The sequence below is a fragment of the Protopterus annectens genome, chromosome 2.part1 (genome assembly GCF_019279795.1).
Source record: "Protopterus annectens isolate FY-2018-M chromosome 2.part1, PAN1.0, whole genome shotgun sequence".
In the NCBI taxonomy this organism is placed as follows: domain Eukaryota; kingdom Metazoa; phylum Chordata; order Ceratodontiformes; family Protopteridae; genus Protopterus; species Protopterus annectens.
Window position 1 is genome coordinate 1029533816 of NC_056729.1, and position 21514 is coordinate 1029555329.

General features: G+C 40.5%; 1 protein-coding gene across 1 annotated transcript in view; it reads right to left on the reverse strand.

The window, feature by feature from the left end:
• Window positions 1–21514, reverse strand: part of LOC122794315 (serine/threonine-protein phosphatase 2A 55 kDa regulatory subunit B gamma isoform) — a 1556815-nt gene that overhangs the window by 789440 nt on the left and 745861 nt on the right. Inside the window, exon 3 of the mRNA XM_044062611.1 lies at window positions 19413–19578. Coding sequence (XP_043918546.1) covers window positions 19413–19578 — 166 coding nt within the window. The remainder of the gene's footprint in view (window positions 1–19412; window positions 19579–21514) is intronic.

Below are 21514 nucleotides of genomic sequence, written 5' to 3' on the forward strand. Positions count from 1 at the left end.
CACATGTGCAGACAGTACACTTTGGGAATTAACACTGGTGTATACAAAACTGCAATGACAAACATAGTTAATGCATCATGCATGCTAGAATATACCCACAACAGCATCATTACACTTTACTGTTAACAACATGATACTATTACTACAGTGCTATGTAGTCACCCTGTACATCAGTACCATGCTATCCTGTTCCAGCATCAATGTTACAGATGGCAGGAGGTGGCACAGTTTCATCATATGCACAGTGTGTGTACTTGGTTTGCCAGAGTCTGCCATTGACACATCCAATTGACATGTATGTGTGTGTGTGTTAGTGAGGGACAACAGTACATGATGGGGCAACGTTGCTGCGATGTGTGTGTGTATGTGTAAGCCTTAGGTGTTAGCATTATGTGTGTGTGTATGCATGTACACAGTTCCACCATGTGGCTGCCATATATGGGTGTTTGTGGACAGCCACAGACTGTACCTGCCAGGTCATACAGGTTACTGTCTCTGGCCACGGACACTGTACCTGTGCCTGGCAGGGGTGCTATGGACAGTATCAGGTACTAAGCCAGACTGGGTACTGTCATCAGAAGCAGTGGGTTGTAGACTGGGCACATGTCCCTGCTGGGACTGCCACTTGCACGTGGTCTTCTAGGACGGTCTAATGACAGCACAGACCCAGCATTGCTGGGGCTGGTACTGGCACTATGGGAGCGGCTGCGGGTTTGTTGTCGTCTGCGATGACTGGCAGCTGATAATGCTGCTGGCAGATGTCCACATCAACGCCTCAACCGTCCTGCACTGTCCTAGCTCCTGGACATGTAGTTGTGGAACAGATCTAATGTGTCCCCCCAACATCTATCAATGACCTCGCTGATGTTACGGATGGCAGACGCAACATCACGCATAGTGTCATTCATAGTGGTGCGATGTGCTCTAAGCTCCTACAGACCCTGTCTGGTGTACCGTTCCATACGTGCCTGTGCCTGCATTACAGCCCGGAACATAGCTGAGGTTGATAGACCTCTGTGGGCATGTCTGACAGGGGCAGTACGACCACGGATGCTCCCACGAGAACCCCTGGACATCTGCCTGTGCGGTACCATGTCAGGAATCTGGCCATGGCTGCTGTGAGGGGATGCATGTGCCAATGATACCACACTACCCTGGTCAATGCCCACTGTATGCTGTCCCTCAGCTAAAGACATTGGTGACAATGGATGTATTGGCAGGATGACTGTGCGCATTGATGGGGTTGACTGCTATGTACTGTCAATTGGATGACCAACGACAGACCCTGTCACACCTCCCTGTGCCATTTCACATGCATCATCATTAGCACTATCCCCAGCAGTGGCTTCAGGTTCCCTGCTGCACTCCACCAGAGCAACATCAGAACCTGTGAGAGGAAGATAGGAAACACAGTTTACAAATGTGTACACGATATTAGCACACAGGCGTACATGCACACAGGCACACTCCTCAGTAAAGCAGATACAAACACAGACACACCTGCAATCCAACACATACACAATAGTGTTTTAGGGTGGGTGACCGTTTCACAAGGAAAAACATCACTGCACACATGTCAGCATGCAGGTTATGTGTTGCACAGGAACATGCAGTGCAAGTGTAGACAGCCCTTGTTAATAACAGTATACGTGTACTTGATGCTTGTGTGCAGTTGTTCAGTGATTGTCTCCACCCTGGGACACAATGTGTACAAGGACATAACAATGTTGTGTAAGTGTTACAAGCTGTGGGTGCACAGATTTGCGCACACACACACACACACACACACACACACACACACACACACACACACACACACACACACACACACACACACACACACACACACAACACATGATGGTGCTACGCAATAACAGCTATGTGTACTTTTGTGGTCAGTGGAACTGGATGTGGTGTAGTAACGTGAGCCATGATCAACATGCATCTTGTGGTCAGTCAACAATAATAATGTGTGCCAGACAGGCAGCTAGCATGCTGTACCTGAAGTGCAGTAACATGACTACATCCACAATTACACAGCCACTTGTTACATGGGTGTGTAAGGTGGCCAATAGTGAGCACTGCCTAACATGAATGTATTATTTGTTCTAGACTGTTGCACAAAGACATGATAGGCCTTTACCCCTCAGGTATATTATGTGGGCTGCGTAGATAAGTGGGATGCTGAAGGCTGGCCATAGAGCAGATGTCATAACTGGATATGTGTAGCAGGCTAAGGTGTAGTGTGTATGCCAAACATGTGTGTGTTGTGTACATGTGTATCTGGTATGCCTATACAATGTCCAGTACTGTGTTGCCACACATTTATGTCATGCTCTGTGTATTGCATGTGAGTGAGGCAGCTACTGAGAATAATGGGATATGCATAGTCTCACAGCAAACATGCACAGCATGCATTATGTGTAGATGTGTTACATGTGCACACACTACACCTCCATATGACATGCACATGTCATTAGCAATAGTATTGTTATTACACACTCACCAGCATGGATTGGCTGCCTTGCTGTCACTCCAGAGGGACCTGCAAACATATGAGAGGGATTGCCAGTGGCCACAATTGTGCCTTTGATACTGTGAGTATGATAAGGTACAGTAGTACAACAGGTGGCTTTCACAGGTGTACACATTATGCTCAGAATATCAATCTTGCAGAAGAATGGGCAGGTTAATAGCTGCACAAACAGTACACATCTCACACACGCATAGAATACTAGTACAGAGAACAGTCAACTACAGATATGGCATGTTACCTGCACACTCCATTTCAACATGCTGGGTGGCTCCGGCCTCCATGATGACACATGTGTGTGGATGTTCTTGTTGTTGGCCTGGATCCACAACACTTAGGAGGTGCACCTCCACACTGGTGAAGGGGGGGTGGATAGGTACCCCACCACCTGTGGCAAGCTGTTGTCTGTGGATATCAGACGCACGCTGCCAGACATGTCTAATTAAATCACTGCAGTGATGGCGTACCTCCTCATATGTCCGGTTATGCATGCCTATGTCATTTACCCGATGGACAAGTTCTTGCCACAGTGCAGCCCTCTCATGCTGGTTCTGGCTGGTCCTGGAAAACAGCACACAGTAATTCTGCACCAGGCTCTGGTGGATCTCCTGATCCTCTGCTGCTGTATAAGGTGGGTTTCTCTGATGCACCATCACCCTGGAAGGAAGCAAAAGAAAAATATGTGAGCAAGTCATGTGGCACACTTAATATTCAAATGTGCTGATATCACTTCACTGCCATATATAGCATCTGTCTGTCTATCAGGGGATACACATGTTCGATACCACATATCAGTGCTCAGCCCACAACTGTCTGACAGTGCCTGCCACACTCCATACAACAAACTAGTATACACCAGCACTCGGCACACTGTTTGGGATACAATGTACAACCTCACACTGGGGTATGTTTCAAGCAAATGGATGAAGAATATTGTTGTCCCATGCAATGAATGCAATACACATGTACAGTTTCAACGGTAATCCACCCTAGTCTTTGATGCCATACCCCTACCTGACATACGTGCACAGTTGTTACTAAAGCCAGCATACTGCTGTCACAGAGTATACATGCTGCCAGGTACACACACACATACCCTGTAACACACATGTGATTGCGGCCATGGTACAGGCATCATTACACACACACATTACACATACATACAACACACAAATGTATGACAACACAGATGAGCATTAACTGGGTACCTTATAGTACTGTGTGCCCCTACTTACAGATACCTATGCATGAGGTATGTAATCTGTGCAGACTACAGGTAACACACCAAACAGTGTTACCACAGAATGTGAACATACACCATACTGTAGTGTTTAGGCCTACAACATTAGGTAGTACAACAGTTCATATGTGAGCTGGATTCAACAGCAGTAAGACTTACTAAGCATACATGTATTGCTTCTGCCTATGATGGGACACCGCAGTCGTACACAGGGAACTACGGCACAACATATGCCAATCTACTATGTTTGCATCCCAATAACTGACACATCTTTCTCTGGCCTCACACCAAGGACACCAACTACCATGACAGACACAAACTCACGCTAAGCTATCACACCTTTACAGACCTTGCACACAGTCAGTGTCACACTCATTCAATGTCACATAGCTGGTATTGCACTGAGTACATGTGTGTGTGCATTGTGTCATAGGTAGGTACTATGCTATTGGCCCTGGGCCTAGGGCAGCCTAGCCATATGCTACCCTGCCCTTTGGTACACATGTACTGTGATTTCACTTGCTCCTGTGAAACGGTTACACACACGTGACTCACAGGGCATATTACCTATCTCCATGACATTCCTCAGGGGTATGTATGACATCTACTAATGAGGAGCCTTGTTTGTTAATGCTGGGTGGTTTAGTCCAGGGTATGGCATATTTGTGTACAGAAACCTGTACCTCCAGCATGTGCTGTTTAGTGCGGTGACAGGGATTAGGGCCCTAGGTCATGTAGACTGGACGGATTGTGAGGTGTTGCCATGGTGGTTGGCCAACTGGTATGGGTGTGACATAACTCTGTATGTCCAGCACTGGTAACCTTTGTGTAGGCAGTATGCAAGGCACTCTAGCTGTGGTTTTGTGAGTCAGTCTGCATGTGTTTGTGGCCATTATCAGTCTTTGTTAGGTATGTCTGTGGCCTTTCCACTTGCTGTAGTTCTCATGGAAGGTACATACTGCATAGGACATTGTGAGGTGTACAGGGGTACACTGACTTACATTTCCCTAGCTGACACAACTTTTGTGATGACACGTACCATGTACAGGGATTACAAGACTAGTGTGCCACTGTGGATATCAAAGGGGAGGCTACTGTACACCTGTGTCCCATGTTCCCTTCTGACACCTCCAGTGGTAGGCAGGCAACCACCTATGTGGTAGTTAGTGGGTAACATGTTTTGGAATGGGGTATGGTACTGCAGTTTCAACGCTGGTGTTCTGTCCCTGCCTTGGTCACCAGGCACCTGTTGCAGTACATCTGCCCCCATGTCCCCCTCTCTCACTCTCTCTTTATATATATTTATATATATATACATATATATATATATATATATATATATGTAAATATATATACATATCTACATATATGTATATATATATCTATATACACACTGCTATATATATATATATATATATATATATATATATGTATATATATATAAACCATATATATATATATATATATATATATATATATATATATATATATATATATATATATATATATATATATATATATATATGAAAAACCATATATATATATATATATATATATATATATATATATATATATATATAAAAAACCATATATATATATATATATATATATATATATATATATATATATACATATACATATCTATAGACATTCATATCTATTTGTATACATGTATGTATCTAAATTTATATCTATATATGTATTTGTCTATTATACCTATATGTATATACATATTCTCTATCTATCCATATATCTCTATATATCTATACAGACCTCTCTGTCTATGTACATATATATATATATACATATAGATATGTAGATATATAGATATATATATGTATATCGATATATATATATATATATATATATATATATATATATATATATATATATATATATACACATACACACACACTTCTTAACATCCATTGCTGTACATATACATGCACATGTAGGTACATGGACTGCCCACCTTTCATGGTGGGAATATCACTTCTGCAACAGTTGTGAGACATACCATTCTGTAATGATATTGCACCTTGTTGTGCATAATGCATTATGCTTTCCTCAAGCCATATAGCTGTAGCAGGCCTCACTGGCTCAGTCCCACAGAAGTTCACCACCACATGACATATACCTGCACTGCATGCTGTTTTCAATGCCACACACTACAACCTACATTGATATGTCCACAGAGCAACCTTCAACTACATATGTATGTCCAGCCTTCACTAACAGTTGCAGTATGTCCCTTGCCCTACACACATCTTCATATACATATAGATACAGACTGCTAACACACATGGAGGATTCACAGTATGTAGATTATTAGATTATGTAGTTTACATTACCTTTGTCTCTGACAGCTTTTTTTTGGATTGCTGGCTTGCTAGGTTGCTGGCTGGCTGGCTGGATGGCTGGCTGCCTGGGTGGCTGGATGGCTGGCTGCCTGGATGCCTGCATGGCTGGCTGGATGCCTGGATGGCTGGCTGCCTGGATGGCTGGCTGGCTGCCTGGGTGGCTGGATGGCTGGCTGCCTGGGTGGCTGGATGGCTAGCTGCCTGGGTGGCTGGATGGCTGGATGGCTGGCTGCCTGGATGGCTGGCTGGCTGCCTGGATGGCTGCCTGGGTGGCTGCCTGGATGGCTGGCTGCCTGGATGGCTGGCTGCCTGGATGGCTGGCTGGCTGGATGGCTGGATAGCTGGCTGCCTGGATGGCTGGCTGGATGGCTGGCTGCCTGGATGGCTGGCTGCCTGGATGGCTGGCCGGATGGCTGGCTGCCTGGATGGCTGGCCGGATGGCTGGCTGCCTGGATGGCTGCCTGGGTGGCTGGATGGATGGCTGCCTGGATGGCTGCCTGGGTGTCTGGATGGATGGCTGCCTGGGTGGCTGGATGGATGGCTGCCTGGGTGGCTGGATGGATGGCTGGCTTGGTTTTTCTTTTTTCTTTTGTTTTATTTTGGTCTGTCTCTCTGTCTCTCCCTCTCTCCCTCCAGTTGCTGCAATGATATTATTACATGTGTGGACTGGCAGTACAGGCTACTTTTGTAGGTATCTGCACATGTGCATGTGATGGCCTCTGCACCAATTGGTGGCCAGCATTTACTAATTGCATGCAGCCTGCTGTGTGGAAATTGCAGTTCTCACTGTGATTTCAGGACACTGCTATAAAATGTTAGGTTAGGTAGGCATAGGCCTTTCAGTTTTGCAAGGTGGGGACCATGCTGGTTTGCTGTGGACACTGTTGTGTCAGTCAGAAGGTTGGTATGTCTCTCATATCTAAGGCTGTGTTGTAGCCACTGAAATGCATGTTGTACTGAAACTTGAATGTTGCTTTTTCCAGTTCAGTCTTCTCATTGTGTATGTTAACTCACACCTGCTAATGCTAACACTGTTTACATGGGAGTATGTACTTTCCTGTGGGAGTTGCGGATTAACTGGTATACAACAGTAGTTCTTGCAATGTGTTACTATGGCTTCACTATTTTCCCTTTACATTCACTCCTTGAAGGCCTGATATTTGTCTTTACTGGAATGTGTTGCTATGGCTTTCCTATTTTCCATTTACATTCACTCCTTGTAATGCGTGATATATTTCTTTCAGCAGTAAGTTCTTATATGTTTGCTGTGGCTTGGTGGCACTGCATGCAGTCTGGTGAGCCCGAGGTCTGGGGTTTGACACTTACAAGGGTATTTTATTTTGCTGCTGAGCAGTACTAGGGCCTTGTATTTTGTACTAACAATTATGAATATCAGGCACATGCAGTGCTTGTAAACTGCTATACTGTCATTAGTTTGTTAGATGGCTACATCCTTTGATATTTCTGTGTTGTACTCCTACATGAGGGTGTGCTTGTGGGAGTAATTCTACAGCTATTTGCAGAGTGTGTAACAGCAGACAGGCTGATATGCCTGTGTATTTCTGCCACTTGCAGGCCTCAGATACTCTCAGGTATATATTTGACCAGCCGCAGGGAAAGGTACATATCAGTGGGATACACCCGTGATATATTTCAGATATTCTGCAGTTGTGACTGTGGGGTATTTTGAGCATATGTATTACTACACCATTTCTGACATGCAAGTAGTGTCTACTTTAACTTATTGACAGTCACCATTACGTGGGATACCCCACCTTTCTGCCTACTGTTAGTACATTTCACAGGGAGTCAGTGGGGCACAGGTAACATTTTTTGCAAATCAGGGACATCCCTGTAAATCAGTCACAGTTGGGAAGTCTGGCCTCATACCTATTCAAATATGGCGGTGTTTATCCTGCTCTGATACTGTGTGGGGTTTGTAAGGTGCTACTGTAACATTATTACCTCCTAGCATGGCTGTTTCTCTTATCACACTAATGTAATGCAATTCCACAAGAATTGCCAGTAAGGATTCAGGGAACAAGCTTTGTGTAATGGCCTTCCTATATTCCCTTTACATTCACTCCTTGTATTTCATGATATATTTCTTTCAGCACCAAGTTCTTGTATATCTGCTGTGCCTCAGTGGTAATTCATGCAGACTAGTGTTTCCAAGGTCCGGGGTTTGACACTGACAGGGGTATTTTATTTTGCTGATGAGCAGACTACAGGCCTTGTCATACAGAGTGACTAAGGCACTTTTAAGCAGTTGTAAGTGGGTTTGCACGATGCTTACACATGCGCACACTCGCTTAGCTAAGCCCACACTCGCTTAGCTAAGCGCACACCCGCTGACTACTGCTTAAAAGTGCTTACTCCCGCTAACACCCGCACTAATTTCTGTTAAAGAAAAGAAAATGGGGAAATAGGAAAGTGGTGAAAAAGGGGGCACAAAGAGGGTAGGACAGTAGGAAAACAAGCTCGGGATGTGCAGGAAGGCTGTAGGGAAGGCCCATAGCTGCCCATTTCTTTATCAGCAACAGCTGTGCATATGTGTGAAATTTGGTGTGAAATTTGAAACCTTCTACCCCTGAGAGAGGGGTGAGGACAACAAAATATGTTGTACTGCCAATTAGAATTATCAGCGTAATTTTTTTATGGGAACAGAGTGCCCCTTTTTTATTTTTTTTTCAGGTGAGAGTGGAATGTGAGGCACAGGAAGTATGTATATTTGGGGAGGTAGGTTGGGGAGGTTAACAGACAAGACAAACAAGATGCATACAGGGGCGGAGTATGACACATGTGGGGGTAAACACAAATGACGGGGGCGGATGTTTGGATATCGCAATCCCATGAGCCCACAGATGGCAACAGTGGAACTGAAATCCCCACCCATAGGCAGTTACCACTGCGCCTTCACAGCCCAGGCCGGGGCTGTGCTGGGGGCTGGATAGGATGGGCAGGCACACCCGTGAGTTGCGCCACCCTCACCTCAAGCTGGTGTAGGGGATCAGTCACAGAACACCTGATCTCACTACGCACCACAGACCGGACTCTATAGAGGGTGAGTGGAGGTTCTCCTCCGGCCACGCTTGCAGAGGGGGGACGAGCCCCATCCCCTGCGGCGCTTCCACCCGAAGGTGGCACAGGCCACCGGAGGAGGAGGTCCCGGCCTGGGCACTGGTGCCAGGTGCACTCGCCAGCTGAGGTGGGAGAGGTGGGTCCGCTGGAACCTGCCTTCCCTGTTGTCCTATGTTTAGCAGTATTTTATGGCATTTTGGGTTAGTAACAAACAGCACCATTCAAAATTAGTTGTAACAGCATGCATCAGTATTCCCATTAACCAAACACCCATGAATTCCGAACACTGAGCAGCAAGCATAACACATGCATATTTAGAACAACAGTGCACATTCCAACAGCATGCAGGGTTGATTGGTGGCAACAGGCCATCAGGTTTGGATATGTGAACGGGGCACATGCATCAACGTACATGCAGATATGTATGAACCAACAGGACAAATGTCCATGGGAATCAATTGTGAATACACATACCTGGTTTGGTGTGGAATGGCATCATTTGTGAAAATGGGGTAAGGTGGAGAAATTTTACATTAACAACTAAAACTACCTATACGTATACTGTACATTCCTAGTAGATGCAGATATATATCCCCTACATGTATTAGTACAGTTTCCTGTATGTAACCTTAGGAATGTTGGTGATGGGAATGTTACTGCTACATTAATATACATTCCATTTTTATTCATATATGTTCATATACAGTATCCTGCTACATTTGATTTATATGGGTCTAGACAACTGTGGATCTTCAGCATTTCATACAACCATACTATTTCCATAATGCAAGGGTACGGCAACATATCCAGTTTGTGGGACAGACACAGTCCATGTTCTGTATTTTATTTAACACATTACACTCTTTGGTTGTGGCTGTCTCATTCATTTCATTATGTAGTGACTGCAGTATACCTTTATTCCAGACTTATTACAGCTTTCTTGGTAGCTTCAAACTGTCTTTCTCACACTCTCTTAATTATTTTATATTTACATTTCAGAATGGTACTTAAATTCTAGGCTTTATTAACATTTATTGCTGGTTTACAACAACCCTTTCCAGCTGACTCACTTATTTCATATGGCAGAATTTACAAGGATGTATTTGACACTTGTCTGTCCTTTGTTGATTGATTACCACTCATTTGCTGGCTGCAGCAGTTATCTGATATTACAATACAGGTGGAAACTCTATTTGAGACTTGTTTAATCTTTATTACTGGATTGCATTACACTATTTTCCAGGCTGCATCACTTATCTAATCTTACAATACTAGCAGAATCTTTCTTCTGGGCTTATTTGACCTTTATTAGTGGGTTACAACACTGAACTCTTTTATATTCTATGACAATATCAGCTAAATAATTACTAACCTGCCTGGTGGCGCAACCTCAGCAGCCTATCAGCATAGGCTCGCTGATTCGCGGAATGAACACCTGCAGCTGTAATATAAAGGAAGTAATATTGGAACATACGTCTCCATACTATAGGCTAGGATAGCATTTCTTACATACTTAATTACATGGATACTTACTCAGTAGTGGGGCATTGGGCATTTGGCGGGCCTCCTGGATCCAATGGTTCAGTTGGTCCTCCTTCCGTTGCTTCAGGTCCGCATGGTTGTGACGGACCTGTTCACCAGTCCTCAGAATGCCTGTGGCACTGGTGAGATCATGTGCCAACCGGTTCCACGCCTCTGCCTTGTACGCACCCCAGTGAACCTGGCCCTGCTTGAGTTGTGATTCATGATCATGGACTAGGAGCCAAACCATATAATTTGACTCCTCAACACCCCACCTTTGTGCTCTAAAGCGACATCCCTCTCCTGCACCTGCCATCCTGACTGCAAATGGGTACCACAATCAGTTATGCTGTGTATTCCCGCCTATGGGGCTTATATATGCCGGTTTTCCAGCACTTATCTGTGTTTGGCCATTTTGGATATTTATCAGCTTAAAAAAAACTGCTTTGTCATGCTTTTATTTCCATTCATTCCTATATATATGCTAATACTGCATTTCTCAGTACAACTGTCATGGCTTAGCGGTTTAGTATTTGACTATGGTGCACAGTATCCCAGATTCGACCCTGGGCATTGCTTTTATATTTTACTACTGTCTAGACAGGCTAGGAGGTGTGTCTGTGTAAAGGCGGCTTTGATACAGCTTGCCCAATGTTGCCCGACGGTAAGCTGGTTGGCGCACTGCTCAGCTTCTCACAAACGGCTTACACTGGGTAATGAGTTATTTAGCTATGAGCACTCATATTATGCTGGGTGAAGCACTGCTGAACTACTGGCACTCATTTTAAGCGTGTTAAAGTGCTGCTCAACTTCGGGCACTCATATTAAACCTGTTAAACCGCTGCTCACCTGCGGGCACTCATATTAAGCTTATTAAAGCGCTGCTCACCTACGGGCACCCATATTTAGCTTGCTAAAGCCTTGCTAAGATATGGGCAATTATGATCCTTTTTTTTATATTTTATTATGTCGGATTTCTTCAAAAATACATGGCCCATTTCATTACATTTTACTTAAATTATAGTTATTTATATATATATATATATATATATATATATATATATATATATATATATATCCGCAGTAAAAACCAAACGGTGCTGGCAAGAGTTACCTCCAACAACAATAAAATGAACAGTAAAAAACAAAGCAGGAGGTAGCAGCCACGGCTATGTAGAATAACAGCTTTATTAGTAAAAGAGGTGAGCGCTTTTGTGGCACCAGCCACTTCATCAGACAATCAAAGAAGAGTAAAGCACAGCATTTATACCAAGCTTATCATTGCCATCAACTGCCCAATTAATCCTTAAAGCCATATACTTACTATAAAAAGTTTTATATCTAGTGTGAAAAATTTTAAAAGCTTAAAATTAAAAACAGCTCAACAATAGAACATTACATCATGCAACTTAATACATACAATGTAAAAGTATAAATATATATAAAAGTGTAAAAATATATAAAAAAGTATAAAAAAGTATAAAAGGTCAAGGGGGGGAGGGGGTTATACCTACTATTTCTTTAAATCTCTATTTAGAAGAATGGGTTTAATATTGATTTTGTCATTCAGGCCTACCCCAATGTTAGCTCGTAGCCTTATAATCCATTCTAGTTCCCTAGTTTCTACTCTATTCCTAACATCTCCACCTCTATTGTCGGTATAGACTTTATCTATTACTAAAAATAAAAATTTGTGTGTCTCATCATGGTCCCTCACATGCCTGGCTAAGGCATTTGTCTCTATTCCTCTGGTGATATCATATACATGCTCCCTCATCTGTTCTCTCAGCCTTCGCGTTGTCATTCCAACGTAGAAGGCAGGACAGACTGTGCAGTGTGCCAAGTATATAATATTCATACTGTCACAGTTAGCTAATATTCTGAAGGTAAACTCCTTCTTTAGATCTGAATGTAGAAATCTACTTCCAGTGTCAACGAAGGTGCAGTAATTACATTTATTGCAGGGGAAGGTTCCATATCTGACTGCATTGTCTATTCTTGTTTCCATGGGTTGTGGTCCACATAATAATCTTTTTATAGATTTTTTATTTTTATAAGCAAATCTCGGGGTCTCACCTACCAGCCTTTTAACATCATCATCAGCACATAGTATATTCCAGTTTTTTCAATATACTTCCTGTAAAGATCAAATGTTACTCGAGTAGGATACTTGTACTCTCATGTGTTTCTGACTAACAGTTTCTCCATCTATGATGGTATCCATTTCTGAAAAGTATGGCTTACCTGTTCCTTCCCTTGCCTCAGATAGACTCACTAATGACTGTTGTATCTCTTTTTCGCTGTACCCTCTATGCATGAACCTTTCCTTCATGTTCTTGATCTCTTCCTCATACTTATTTTGATTAGCTGTGAGTCTTGATGTTCTCAGTCCTTGGCCTCTTACAGTGTTTTTAAATATATGTCTCGGGTGCATGCTCTGTCTATGGAGATAGCTATTCCTATAACATTCTTTCTTATAGATTTCAGTTTCCAGAATACCTCTATCTTTTTGAAGTATCCTGACATCCAGATAATCTATAACATCATAGGAATGCTTCATTGAAAACTTAAGGAAGCTGGTACTATTGTCTATTTTGTGGAAGAATGATAGAAATGAGGCTACATCACCTCCCCATAGAATAAAGAGATCATCCACAAATCTCCTGTAGAACTTTAGATGCCTTCCCATCTCAGTCAGTAGGAATTCTTTCTCCCACATAGCCATAACAATATTTGCGTACCCATTTGCACATGAAGTGCCCATGGCCATGCCATCCTTTTGTCTATATAAATTTCCTTCAAACAAAAAGATATTGTTCTCTAATATCAGTTCCATCAACAGTGATAAATCAATAACTTGTACATCATATGTTTCGTCTTCCATTAAATACTGTTTGAAGAGCTCAACACCTTTACTATTGGGGATGACTGTGAATAGAGATTTCACATCCAATGTAATCATGAGCCATCTATCCTCCACAGCTATACTGTTGCAAAATGCATACAGATCTTTTAAAAACTGTTTTGTGTCAGTTAATATATATATACATTCTTTTTCAACACAGTTTTAAGGTGGTGCTCCACAAAAATGGACAAAGGTTCAGTGCACCAGCCCCTCCCTGATACAATGGGTCTCATGGGGGGCAGTCTGGGATGTTTATGTATTTTAGGGAAACCTTGTATGATGGGTAGAACAGGTTTGTCTACTATGAAGTACTTGAATAGCTCTTGGCTAATAACTCGACACTGTAAGCATTCAAATAATGCATTGTATATTAACATGCTGCTTATATGCACCTGTTGAATATCTACTTTCTGATAAGAGATGTCATCATTCAACATTGTCAGCATAGATTCCTTATAAAAAACATAATCCATCACCACTAGAGAACCACCTTTATCAGCTGGTCTCACTGCGATGGAGCGATCATTACACAAAACCTCCAAAGCTTGTTTTTCTTCTCTGTTTAAATTATAGAAGCATTTCTTAAAAATACCACTGTAATGCATCTTATATATTTTTTTTACACATGCTTTTTCAAATGTCTCAATAGCAGCATTGTTTACAGGAATATAGCTACTTGGTTTCTTAAAAATGTTTACACAGCTATTACTCATATTATTGTCACCAAACTGAGATTTAAGCATAAGATTCCTAGTAAACATTTTAAGTTCTATAATATTGTCAGTCATATCAATTCTACTTGCCGGTACAAAGGATTTCCTTTTGTTCAATACACTTATCTCAGAATCAGTTAAAATCCACCGTGATATATTCCATACTAATGGATGTTGGATTGCTGTACAGATTGGAGCAGCATTCAACAAATGCCTGCTTAATATCTCACTGTGAATCCATCTTATGCAACTGCTCTCTTACCCCTAATCAAATAGGCTAGAAATTTCACAGGTTTATGTTTGTATGACAAGCCTGAAGACCTGATCTATTTCCAGATAAGGATGCTTTTTCTTCCCCTTTGTGAACAGCTAATGTGATTTTACATAATTTATACTCAAGTAGATACTGTTTGTTATTAAACTTAGAGGAAATATACTGACAAGCGTTTCCTCCTTCCTCTAGAGCTTTGATTACAACTCAACTCAAACAACAGGTTATAGCTTTACCTACTTTCCAAATTGCCTGAAATTCACATCCTAGTGACTCCCATAGTATTCACAGGTGGTGTATCACACTTGTTCAAGTCTACATAATTACTGATTAGCTTTAATAGGAAATCCCTGACTTCTGAGTTAGAAAAAAATCAGGGTCAACGGTCTGAGCATACATAATAGAATAGATTTCTGTAAGTGAAGTAACTAAAGAGTGAGAAATTAAGTGAAGGTCAAAAGTACTCTCCCATATTGGTTGGAAAAAATATATGTATCCTGAGATTCTTCAGGTTTTAAACTCTTCCAAATATCAACCAGAAAATCAACAGCCATGATGTTCTTTAAACCTTTCTGTGTAGGGATGCTACCTGTCAGGAAATATTCCTGACAGGCAGCAAATGAGGGTCTCTGACAGGAATTCAGGAAATCCAGTTATGGTAAAAGGTATTTTGAATCATTCTCAGAGTTAAAACATTTTTGAAGGTATCAAAGCAGATAATATAAAAACAGTGAAACGAAGCACGGTTCTCTTGCTCATACAAAGCACACTTAAACTTCCAAATAAAATAGAACAAACGTTTAATACGGTTAGCGCTTTCACCACCGGACAAGTGGCTTCATCAGACCATACAAATAAAATAAACAGAAAACAGTTTTTATACTTACATATTCAGTCTATCCACTTATGCATTTAATTAGTGGGGAAAGCATAATCCAATACAATGTGTAATACGTAGTACGTAAGCACTACAAACCATTCAAAATAAATTCCACTGGATGCAAAAACTTTTAGTTCCAGTTTAAAAATGTTATATCAACTGAAGTCATGATATACTTTGATTAAATGGAATAAACAACCAACCCTGCATATAGAAGTAAACACTAATAGTAACCGCTAATGCATCTGGTCGAAGACACTACTATATAACATTAAACCATTCACAAGTATATTTTAGTTAGTTAGTGAATAACGATCCAGCCCTAATCATCATCACATTCCATATTACGCTATACGCAAGCAGCGCTGGACCACTTAAAGTAATATCAACTCAAACAATAGTTCAGATATTCCCATTAACTCATATATTAACTAAAACTAAAATATATTGTAAATAATGCACATTTGACCTGAATATAAATATTGAACCAGAAGAAACACTATTATATGAATATATATATATATATATATATATATATATATATATATATATATATGTGTGTGTGTGTGTGTGTGTGTGTGTGTGTGTGTGTGTGTGTGTGTGTGTGTGTGCTTTCAATATATCCATGGAAACAAACATTTTGTCTTAGCGAATTCAGTTGATATAACATTTTTAAGCTGGAACTAAAATTTTTTTCATCCAATGGAATTTATTTTGAATGGTTTGTAGTGCTTACGTACTATGTATTACGCACTGTATTGGATTATGCCTTCCCCACTAATTGAATGCATAAGTGGATAGACTGAATATGTAAGTATAAAAACTGTTTTCTGTTTATTTTATTTGTATGGTCTGATTAAACCACTTGCCCGGTGGTGAAAGCGCTAACCTTATTAAACATTTGTTCTATTTTATTTGGAAGTTTAAGTGTGCTTTGTATGAGCAAGAGAACCGTGCTTCATTTTACTGTTTTTATACTTGCTTGGATTGTTTTCTCGTTTCTGTGCAGTGGTTCCTTTACTCGCTGGGTGATTTGTTAGGTTTATCATTTCTGAAGGTATGTTTCTTAAAATGTTTACTGTTTCACTTGGATTTCCTTACTGCATTCAATTGCAGTTTAAAAACAATTGTGTTTTATGCTTGTGTACATTTGCATGCTTGAGTTGTGGTGTTGAAGTGTATATAAGAGCAACAAATTGGCCATAATTTCTTTAACACTCCCTTTTAGACATGGTTGCCATGCTATGACACCTGTATCCTTGCCTGAGAAAGTGCATATGTCTTTGAAGATTATGTGCCCTCTCGAGTATAAGCTGATGCTGCAACTTGGGGTTCATCTGATGCGGAATAGTCTCGTATGGTTAGTTATTTAACAGGGGAGAATAACTCCTTTTCATTGTCCAAAAGAGCATAGCACTTAGAATTTTGCAGGAACAAAACACTCCTGAGAATTGCTTGGTAAGGCTTATCCACAGAGTTGTTTCTGCACATGGAAGTGTTCTGATACACCTTAGCTTGGCTTGATAGTTTAGAGGTTAAGCTGGTTACAGCAGCATATTTCCTCTGTACCTGTGATTTGTCAAGTTCAGCCTGGGGGTGAGGAGCACAAGTTCCCTGCCCAGATATTGGTTTGAGAACAAATGAGTTACACACACTTTCCACCAGCAGACTTCCCTGCTGGAATGCTAGTACCATGCTAGGATCCTCAAAAGGATAACTTTCACATCTGAGACTGATGGACAACAACAAAGGATGTCTGAAGATAGTAGGAAGATTGCTCTGGAAACAAAGTTTGTGTATGCTGGAAAAAGGTAATCCATTTCTGAACAGTTGCATTGGCTATGTTTTAATATAGTCTGGTTTTGTTGTTCGCCAGGAAACACATACAATCATAGAGATGACAAGGCAGTGTCAGTTCATAGACCAAAATCACTTTGCCAATATCCACTCTTATAAGGTATGACTTGTATCCAGCAGGGCAAAGTAAGTCAGGCACAGAATTAACTTATGGCACCCATGCGATTGTCAAGGTTTGCCTTAAAGGAAGAAGAGCATCATTCTGTTTTATATGCAATGTAAGATTATTCCAGAGATGGGACAAACACCGAGTAATAAAGGTTAGTGGTCTCTTCAGAATTGTAGCTGGTTCAACCAACACCCAGTGCCAGTCTCACAAACTAATGCCTCACCCCCCAAGCCAAAAAATAAGTTAATCTTCTACTGGCGGATGAACCGGGTGGCCAGATGGATGATACCCCCCACCCCAGCCATTCAGGTGCCATTTTTATGACTTCCTCCTTCCACACAGTTTAGTAAATAAAATCATTTTTTCTTTTAAACTTTTAAAGTTTAACAAGCATTTGTTGCAGTCCCTGTCTGCCTGAAGCACTAGAGATCACTTTTACTTAGAAAAAAGATTTCCTTTCACTTCCCATCACCAGATCATAGTCATATTTGCCTTGTTGTAGGGATGGGGGTTCCTTGTGAAGTCACTTACCCTAGCACAGAAAAGGAAGCTGTTCCCTAGCAATGCTAGTGTCCTTAAGTTCATGGAGCCCAAATGTCTCCCTGTAATAATAAATAACATCATATCATGTTCTATCATTGATGCCTCTTTCTATGTCTCTTACTGTCCTCCAGAAAGTCTTACGTTTTCTCACATTAGTACTTCAATTGGCAGTACTGTAGAGATTCTCGAATTTCTTCTTTTATTTTATTTTGCTTCGTATTATACCTGCCTGCATGCACATTGCATACACCTTCCTTAGGTTTCTGTTTTTGGCACATAGAACGTGGTACTTATTTGCTTAGAGTCTATGCTTCTGAACTTCTGGCAGGAAGTTTCATTCTTGAAGATATAGGGCAGACTCCAAAAGAGCTGCTCTCAGTATAAGTCTGTCCTGATTTTTTTTTGAATTGGGCCCACAGTACTTCTTTTACATTTCATTTGAACACATTGTGCTGTGTAATGCAACAGCATGTGGCAATCATTACCATCAGTGCACTTTTCTGATAAAGGCACACTTTGAAAAAAGAAAAATAGAGGAAGAAGGAATTCTGCTGATGGAGCTGTGCAATTACAGCCCTACCAGGTAACCATTTGAAATGTCAGATCCTGCTCCAGCTAGTCCCGAGACGTGAAGACTAAACAGCCAAAAGAACAGTCTTATACATACTAAGTCCAAGATGTCATTTATTGGAATATTCCCTTTCTCCAAGGTATGGTGATCCCAAAGTTGGTATATATAAGTTTGGGGGGGGGTGTGAGTTTGCAGGTGATTTGCTCTTCTCCTGTATTTTCATTCTTTTTTTTGTCTTGTCAGCACACTGCATTTCAAGTGCCAACATTTCAATAGGGAGCCATTTTACCACTGTAAGTGATCCAACCTGGCTGAGGAAGTCAGTGAAATTCATTAGCGCAGTGGTTTTAACAGGTTAATTGTACATTTCACAATAACATTGTTTGGCAAATGCAGGTAGAACAGACTTTCAATATGACGTACTCAAATGATTTTATTATGAAGTCATTCTATTGCTCTGAACTGAGGAGATCGCTATTCTGGCCTGCAAGATGCTGCTATGGAACTGCTTTCTGATTTCAAAATTATTTTTCCTTCCTTTCTTTGTAATTCATGAATAGTCATAAAAGTACCTTTTCAATATAAATGAGCTACAGTTGTTGTTTTTTTTTTTTTTTTTTTTTTAAGGACAAAAAGCAGTTGTTCATGGTAAATTGAATGCTGACCTTTATATGATAACAATATGGTCAGCACAGAGAAAAAATTAAGGTGCGTTCTTGAATATTTTATAATACAAATGATTGAACTATAAATAGGTTTGTTTACCTTTTGGTAAAAAGAAAAAAAATGGCAATGAAGTAGAGGCAGATCCTGTACGTGCTCACTCACCATTGGTTGTCAGCAGGAAATGGGCGGCATTCTGTTTTGAAAGCCATTTGATTTTATTGATCTTTTCTTCTATCTCCAGACTTTTAAGGTAATCAAACTCTGGCTCATGGCTCTGGAAAGTACTGTAAACATTGTATTCACCCTGCTGGTAGGGCTCATCATTGCGCTGTGGAGAGAAAAGTAAAATATCTATGATACAGAAGAAAATGTTGCTCAGCTGAATAATTCACATAGTACATTTATGCTAGTCTTCTGAGAATGTCACCTTTCTAGATAGCACTAAGTCATTCTTAGTCCAAGAAAAGAGGAAAAAATATCTCTAATTCCAGTAAACAGAAATCATGCTATTGGAAAATGTTTTACAAAATCAATTATGTACTTAAATATTGTTTTAAGCACCAACAGCATTTCGCTGAAAGTCATCTGCTTCAGACTATATGAATTCACTTCAGAATCTTGAAATTCCGAAACATCAAATTTCATATGATTGAGACCATATGACTGATGTTTCGGAATATCAAAATTCCGAAAAAAAATCCTCCCCAAAAAAAAAAAAATGTAAATGTTTCTACAGGGGGGCAAGCACTCCTGCACCCCCCACACCCCCGCTATTTAAATATTCCAACTCCGAGATCGCACTATAGTGAGGAAAAGGGAAATCTCCCATTCTGCTCTGTATGCAGATCTCCGTTCACAATGTCAGGATTCCGAAAGTTCGATCATATGGTATCTGACATATGAAATTCGATCTTTCAGGATTTCAGCACTAAGAAGTGTTCCCATAAATATATATATATAAAGAGACATCTATGCATCTAGTTATATGATGAACAAATACCTACTTATACCTAACATCTCCTTACTCTCCCATCTTCCATCACTTCCTTACTTCTGTCAATTTCTCTCCAGTGGTTTCCTCTGTAAATATACCAAAAGCGCTTATCTCTCACTTCATATTGCAATTCTTGTTTGTATTATACTAACTTACCTTTAATTTCTCTATAAACTGACTAAAAGTTCTCTGACTATTAAATCATTGTCATAAAAACTTGTATCTGTCCGTAACCAATTTTTCATATTATGTCTAATTCAGTGTACTTATTTAAACTGTATTTTTTATTTTTAAAGACTGCAAAATTATTGTTCTTAAAATGTTTTGTAATACTCTGGAGCTTTTCTCCCCTGGCGCCCACAGAAAATGGACTAGTACCCAGCTGGACTTTCCCAGTAAACATATATATAGACACACACACACACACACACACACACACACACACACACACACACACACACACACACACACACACACACACACACACACACACACACACATTCTAAGTTCTTTCAGTAATTTAAAGCAGTCCTGGATTGCTTCAGAAGAGATGTTATCACAGCTGGAAGATATGTATGTATGCGGCTAGCACATTGCAGTTGGACTGTCATTATCAGTTTAAGGTTGGTGGCACCTTCTTCAGTTCATTTTTAACATTTGGAATATAATAAAGCTGTAGTAAAAAAGAAGTTTTAAGAAATGAGTAAAATGTTTAGAATATTAAATAACACTTTACATGTACAGATTGTATTCCTTTTAGGAAATCATCACTATGTGAACCTTGTTTGCACTATAATCCTACTAAGCATGGAATCTACTAGAAACCATGCATCATGATGAATGTGTTGATGACATTTCTTTTTGTCAATTATAAATAAAATGAGGATTGTTCACTAATTCCTCTTATTCATTTCTACAAAGTATATGTGTTCCTTGATCTATTTTTACTTACGAACAAAGAAATACAACGGGGAAAATTTGTTTTTGATTTCATTCCAAAGATCAAGTTATGTTTGTCAAATTAATTGCTGTACTACCTGAATGAGTTCCTTTAAGTAATAAACCAATCTTTATGTTTGCTGAAGTTGAGAAGTGAGAATGGAATATAAGATAAAGGAATGAAGAAACAGAAGAAATACATGAGTGAGGAAAAACAGAAGAGACCATGTGGTCAAAATAGGGCCGGGAAATCCAGTCAGACTATGCTCAGAAGCTGTGTTATTGTGTTATTGTGTTATTGGGAGGAGCGCAGTAAGAAAATGACAGAACA